The following is a 7,500-nucleotide window of genomic DNA, read 5'->3' as shown; positions in this document are numbered from 1 at the left end:
GAGGGAGGGAAGGAAGGAGAGAGAGAGAGAGATAGACAGAAAAACGGAAGAATTAGCTTGCCACATCCAAGAACAAAGGGAGAGACGCGATTAAGCAAAAGAGAAAGGGAGAGAGAGAGGAAAAAAAAGAGACAGAGAAAGAGAGAGAGAGTAAAGAAGGAAAGGGAAAAAAAGGGGGAGGGGGGGGGGCAAGAGGAGAGAAGGAAGAGGGGGATAGGGGGGGAGGGGGAGGGGGAGGGGGTAGAAGAGTAGACCTGAATGTGCCGACATCGATTTCACGGGGGGTGGGGGGTGGGGGGGGAGTGGAAGGGGGGAGGGGGGGGAGGGGGCAAAACGGTTGTGGCGTAGCAGGAAACTTGGTCAAAGAGCTTAATGCATGTCGGCACAATGGGGGAAACTAAGGGAGGTTGTGTTTTACAAGTCGTCGGATGCGAGGATGCGGATGGGGGGGAGGGGGTGGAGGGGGTGATAAGGAGGAGGGATTGGGGGGGAAAGAGTGATGGGGGGGGGGGATGAGAAACCAGAGGGAGGAGCTAAAGGGCCAATCGCAGGTGTTTGAGTAAGTGGGAAGGTTATGGTGAGAGAGAGAGAGAGAGAGAGAGAGAGAGAGAGAGAGAGAGAGAGAGAGAGAGAGAGAGAGAGAGAGAGAGAGAGAGAGAGAGAGAGAGAGAGAGAGAGAGAGAGAGAGAGAGACCGACAGAGAGAGAGAGAGAGAGGGAGAGAGAGAGAAACCAACCGAGAGAGAGAGAGAAAGAGAGAGAGAGAGAGAGAGAGAGGAGAGAGAGATGGAGAGAGAAAGATCGAGAGAAACCAACCGAGAGAGAGAGAAAGAGAAAGAGACAGAGAGAGACAGAGAGAGAGAAAGAGAGACAGAGGACTTGAAGCTTCCAACGAACGCTCCAGCTCCGCCAGGCTTTGGATGACTCTGCCGATCGCGAGGAATGGTTGCAAATCTACTAATTTTAGGGCCACGTATTTGCAACCGCTCTCGACTGGGGCTTTGTTGTCGGTGGCGGCGGGATCGAGGCTGTTGCAATGGCGTCGATAATGGTGATGACCGGCTTAATGGAGGTGATGGGGATAAGGGTATAGGGGTGATGATGGTGATGGTGGTGATAATCAGCATAATGATGGTGGTGATGATGGTGATAATCAGCATAATGATGGTGGTGATGATGGTGATAATCAGCATAATGATGATGGTGATGATAGTGATAATCAGCATAACGGTGAAGACTGTGACAATCGACATGGTAATGATAATGATAATGATGATGATGATAACGGTAGAGTGGTAGATGATATAATGGTAACAATAATAAAACAGTGATAATTGGAATAATCGCCTCAATGGTGATAATGAAATACCAACAACGACGATGACTGAGAATAGTAGCTACGGTGTGAGCGATGTGGCTTGGTGACGGCCAGATGTGTTAAAGTTATTTGATGTGGCTGGCGCATAGGGTGGCGGGTTATGCAAATGATGGTTGCAGGTGATGTTATTACTTGGATAATCATAGTGGCAGTTGATGTACGTCATGGCAGCCGTCGATGTAAATTACGGCGGCAATTGATGTGTTGGAATTTGATGTAAATAATGGTGGTGTAAATGATGTCAATGGCTGTAGCAGTATAAAAGTATAGGAAGAGAGAGAGAGAGAGGGATGTTGGCAGTAGTAGTAGTAGCAGTAGTGATTGGTTGATATCGGAAGTTATTTGCCAACACAGCAACCGTAAACGCCTCACCAAAACAACCAGTCACCCAATCGGATCGAATCAACATCCGTCGTCATCCGTGTCTCGTTTATCGATTCTTCAGCCAATCTTCCTCTAATCCTCTGAACAACGATGGAATAACAGTGAAATAGGACACTTAAAACGGAATGGCAGTGAAATAAGACACTTAAAACGAAATAGCAGTGAAATAAGACACTTAAAAACGAAATGATAGTGAAATAAGACACTTAAAACGAAATGAAAGTGAAATAAGACACTTAAAAACGAAATGGCAGTGAAATAAGACACTTAAAACGAAATGAAAGTGAAATAAGACCCTTAAAACGAAATGGCAGTGAAATAAGACACTTAAAACGAAACGACAGTGAAATAAAACACTTAAAACGAAATGGCAGTGAAATAAGACACTTAAAAACGAAACGACAGGGAAAAAAACACCCTCCAAAACGATATAACAGTTGCATAACATCATTAAAACAGAAATGACGCTGAAATAACAGAACGAAATAACAGTGAAATTACACACTTCACAGCGACGCCATAAAGCCCCGGATTAGGGTCTCAGGCCTAAGGGATTTCGCGCAGTTAGATCGGTAGGCCTGTCTCGGGATGATAATAATAATCAAGCGAATGACTAAAACATCTTTTGGTGCTGATAGGATGGAGGAGGAGGGGGAGGAGGAAGAGGAGGTGGAAAGGGAGGAGGAGGAGGGGGAGGAGGTAAGGGAGGAGGAGGGGGAAGAGGAGGAAAGGGGGGAGGAGGAAAGGGAGGAGGAGGGAGAGGGGGAGGTGGAGGAGGGGGAGGTGGAGGAGGGGGAGGGGGAGGAGGAGAGGCAAGGGAAAAAAAGACGAGGAAGAGAAGCAGGAGGAGGTGGGGTGAAGAGGAGGGACAGGAGAGTGAGGAGGAGGGTTAGGGAGGAAGATGAGGCGCAGGAAGGGGAGGAGGAGGAGTTTGAGAGGCAGGAGGGGGAGGAAGAGAAGGAGGAGGAGGAGGAAGAGTAGGAGGGGTGGGGGAGGAGGAAGAGGAGAAGGAAGAGGAGGAGGAAGAGGAGGAGGAGGAGGAGGAGAGGACAAAGAAGAACTGCGATGCGACAATTTGGGTGTCTGCAGGGTCGGTCGTTGAAGGAGGAGGAAGAGGAAGAAGAGGAGGAGGAGGAAGAGGAGGAGCTGGAAGAGGAAGGGGAGGAGGGGAACAAGGAACAGGGAAGATGAGGGGAGAATCAGAAGTGGCGAGGAAGGACGAGGGGAGCGGAAGAAATAAACGCAGAAGGGGGAGGAGGAGGAATAAAAAAAATGAAAATAAGGAGAAGGAGGAGGACGAGGAAGAAGAGAAAGGGGATAGAGTGTAATCAGTTTGAAAAAAAAGGAAAACATAATGCGGATGATTAAGGGAGAAAACGAGAAGAAAGAAAGAAAGAAAAAAAAAACGAAAAAAAACGATATAGGGGAAAAGTCGATGAACCAGAATCATAATTAGAATAAAAAAAAGAAAAAAAGGAAACGAAGAAGACGAATTGAATGAGAGGAAGAATAAGAATAAAAAAAATAATAAAGAAAACACGAAAAAACTGATTATGAAAAAAACCCACTAATAATGAAAAAACAACGATCCAGCAACAGCAACAAGCCTCATAACAACAAATAATTATCTAGAATTTGATAACAATGATAATTGCAATAGTAGCATCATACTAGAAAACATGTATGCTAAGTGGAAGATTTCCGCAACGTCCGTCGGAGTTTGCAATTGCAAATAAAGTTGGTGCAAGACTTTGGCGTGTATGAACGAATTATCTGGTATGGTAGCAGTAGTTTTAGTAGTAATAAGAATAAGAATGATTATAATAGAAATGGCATTAATAGTAATAATAAAGATAATGATAATAATAATAATAGTGATGATAATGATAACAATAACATTAATATTGATAATGATGATAATAATGATAACAAAGATCTATAATATCTATAATAACAAATGTGATAACAATAACAACGATGATAGTGATAATGATAATGAAATTGGTAATAATGATAAAAGTGACATGACCATCACAAATTAATGATGACAACAGCAAGAGCAGCAACATGAATAACATTAATGATAGTGATAATGCAAATGATGATAATATAATAAAAAATAATCATAATAGTAGTATTAGTAATTATAATGATCATGATAATAATAACAACAATAATAATAATAACAACGACAATAATGATGATGATAACAATAAATGCCATTACAATGATAATCATAACAACAATAAGGACGATCATTATAATAGTAATAACAATGGTAATTATAATAATGATCATGACGATAATAGTAATGACAATAAAAATATTGATAGTAATAATAATGATACTAATACTAATAATAACAATGATAATATCAGTACTTATCATGATTATCATAACGATATCAATAATATCATCATTCATAACATTGATGACTATTATTAATAACACTACCACTAAAAGAAAGTTTTTCCTTTCTTTTAGTGGCAGTGTTATTAATTCTGTTATGTGCACGTTACTGTATTTTTTGTGATTCATCAATGATGACTATCATAATAATCACGATCTTAATAACATCGATAACATAAAAAGATTATAAAAAAATATATGTATATACGCATAAACTAAAAAAATATATATATATGAACAGACAACTTTTTTTAAAAAATATAAGCCGTTACATAAAAGTAATACAATACGCAAGAAATAATTAATTGGTCAATAGCAGAACTAGTAATAAAACAGTAATAAACCATATGTAATAATGCAATATCAACGAATGTTATGTTTAAGCGCCGACTAGTTTTCCTTTTACATCTTAACAAAGAGAATTCACACTCCAATAGCATAGATGCTAAGTCGGTATATAAGAGACTCTACATCACCTACATATTAACCTATCAAGTGATTGTTTTGGGCGAGAAAAGGCCTGGTAATAACGCTGTAAAAAAATAATAACTCAGAAATTACTAGCATAGGTACAAATTACTTGCCTAAGTAAGGCTAAATGCTCCTTAATGCTGCTTAATAATCGTTCAAGGCAAACCCGTGCGTAACATTGCCTTCGCGCCATTCAAGCATCAATTACCTCATTTACATATTTTCCCCGCAATTTATGGCACGTCGGGCATATAAAACACCTCAGCCCCATCCCTCCCTCCCCACGCCCTCCTTTCGGTCGTTCAGCGCGTTCAAAGGCTAGTGTGGAACTCCTGGCGCCCCCCTCCCCCCCTCCCCCTTCCCTCCCCCACATCACACACACACGACCGGCCGCTCTTGTCGAAAAATCACGACTCCATAAAATATTCCTTCCCGACGCGAGGCTTTAATGCGCGGGAAACTGACTTCACTCAACCACCCTTACAGTGTTGATCGAGGGGCTTAATAGCTATTACCGAGTGATTTTAGCACCGCACCCAAGAGCCTGCCAGACCTGCCAGCCCGTCCTAGCCCCCTCCCTGGGTGTACTGAGCCTTCGTCAGCTCCCCCGACACCCAACGTGTGTGTATATGTCCTCACGGCCGACCTGCACAACACGCTCTCATTAACCGACTTCGAAAGCCTCGCCTCTCGCAAGCGGAAGTTTTACGGCAATTATCGTATCCGGAGCGGTGCAGCCAGTTGCTCTCTTTCTCACCAAATCAGTTCATGTATAAAGAATGTAACTGCCGTTTCAGCCCCACATTGGATTTGAATAGAACAACGGTTGATCATTCACAGTGAAAATCGACGACGAGACCTCCTGGCGCGTGGGGTGGGGGGAAGAGGGAGGGAGGAGCATGCGCACCGCGGCCCGGCCTCGAGGGGCGGGGCGTAGTCGGGGATGGACCAATGGGAGCAAGAGGCCTGGGCGGGCCTACTCGATACCGTCCCTTTGCTTTGGGAAGACAAAGGCGTGCGTTGATTGGCCGATGAGTGCGGTGTCCCTCCCCTGAAGAACCGTCCATGGAGTTTGTAGTTTTTCTATCAGAAAGACTCTGGTCGCGGGGCTGGTGTGTGCACTGTGGCCAATGTTTTCTACTAGCTGAGTGTGGGACGTTTTGAGAGGTGTACACAAGAGGAGAGAGCGCGTGTGGAAGCCTCGCTCGCTGGCTGGTGGCGTTGAGAGCATCGCCGACACCGACCGTCACGCCGCGCCGTCACGCTGGCTCTCCCCCCGGCCCTCGGAGTCGCGACCTCCTCCTCCCTCCAGCCCCCAGCGGCCCGCCCGGCCTTCGCCCACGCCACGCACGCCTACCTGGAGACTCCCTACTACCTGAAGCGCGACCCGGAGGACCTGGTAGGGTCGACAGCGACCCCTCCGGGCGGCGACCTAATGACCCTTAGCCCTCGCCACACCACGCCCTTCTCCGTCACCGACATCCTCTCGCCCTTGGAGGAGCAGCGTCGCGCCCTGGACCTGCTGGACGACAGACGCCTCGACCTGCTGGACTCCGGGAGCTACGGGCGCGCCGCCGCCGCCGCCGCCGCCATGCAGCCCGCAGGCATGCAGCACGTGGCGTACCCGCCCGCGCCGCCGCCCACCACCTACTGCACCCCCGACGTGTACGATGCAAGGGCCTCCGCCCCGTCGTGGTACCAGACGTCGTCTTCAGATCCTCGCTTTGCCAGTAAGTCCAATTCATGCATTCCGTGAGTGCTTTCTCCTTCTCCTTCAACTCCACTTATCTCCATACTTCAATCCTTCCTCTTTTCGTCTTCTTGAGATCCTACAAGGCCCACACTCGAGGCTCTGTGGCTTCCGCTAGGGCGACCCCCAAGCCTCCGGTCGCTCCTTCACTCTCTTCTCATGCAACTTCAAGGAAATAGTACATGTGTACGGAACGACAGTGGGATGCAGTGCCGACCAAGCTTTGCGATGCGGTTCACGTTTACGTCGAAATATGTTTGTTTGTCTGAGTCGCCTGAAGTAGACTGAGATTATTCATATATACCTAATATTATGCAGGTACACAAACGCTAGGCAGTGATGTAACTGAGATACAATTATATTCGCAGTGCGAAAAAATGCAGATTTTGTTTTCAGTTTCTTAAATTAATGTAACGATGATAAACTGCAGTAGAACTGTCGAATGCAAGAAAAAAAAGTAGAAGTAAACTTCTGCAATTCCAACTCTGCTGGAAATACAACTCCGGACAAAAAGTGAAAACAAATTAACACACGCTAGCTCGCAGCGGTGTAATAACAAATTGCATTTGATTACAAGATATCTCCACTCCAACAAAGAGTAAAAAAAAAAGCAGAATTCATATCACAATATCAGCTTTCCACTCCTCAATGGGGATTCTATACCCGCGTTCTCCGGCAGAAGCGAGATCCGAGAGATACATAGTCCTGCCGCGTCCGAGCGATTTGTTCCTCGATCAGATTACAGCGTCGGCGTTCGGTAACCGCGAGTGCCCGGGGGAACTTTGTGTGATCGGGTTTTACCAGTGCGTGAAAGCTGATTTGACCGCAGCAACGGATAGTCGTTACTTGCTTAAGATTTTGTCGTTGTTGTTTTCTTTTTTTTGACTGGTTGATTAGAGCTTATTTGTTTATATACAGTTTTTTTTTATAATTATTATTCTTTGTTCAATTATCTTCTGTTGTGTTGCGGGTTTTAGGTGGATTTGCGATGTAGCCATTTAGGGTTATTATGAATCTTTTCTTTTCCTATTCGATCTCCGTTAGGAATATTGGCATCTTATCCTACAGAGAATTTTCGTAACTTAGATATTTTCAGTTTGCGATGAAAG

General features: G+C 45.0%; 1 protein-coding gene across 1 annotated transcript in view; it reads left to right on the top strand.

The window, feature by feature from the left end:
• Nucleotides 1-5,726: 5,726 nt before the first annotated feature.
• scro (scarecrow) overlaps nucleotides 5,727-7,500 on the top strand; it is a 39,705-nt gene continuing 37,931 nt past the window's right edge. Inside the window, exon 1 of the mRNA XM_043031810.2 lies at nucleotides 5,727-6,371. Coding sequence (XP_042887744.1) covers nucleotides 6,077-6,371 — 295 coding nt within the window. The 5' untranslated portion in view covers nucleotides 5,727-6,076. The remainder of the gene's footprint in view (nucleotides 6,372-7,500) is intronic.

This window comes from Penaeus japonicus, unplaced genomic scaffold (assembly GCF_977035675.1).
Source record: "Penaeus japonicus unplaced genomic scaffold, GWHDUDI00000001_assembly GWHDUDI00000029, whole genome shotgun sequence".
NCBI classification, from domain to species: Eukaryota; Metazoa; Arthropoda; class Malacostraca; order Decapoda; family Penaeidae; genus Penaeus; species Penaeus japonicus.
Note: the sequence above shows the minus strand (reverse complement) of the source record. Positions and strands in the feature narration are given on the sequence as shown.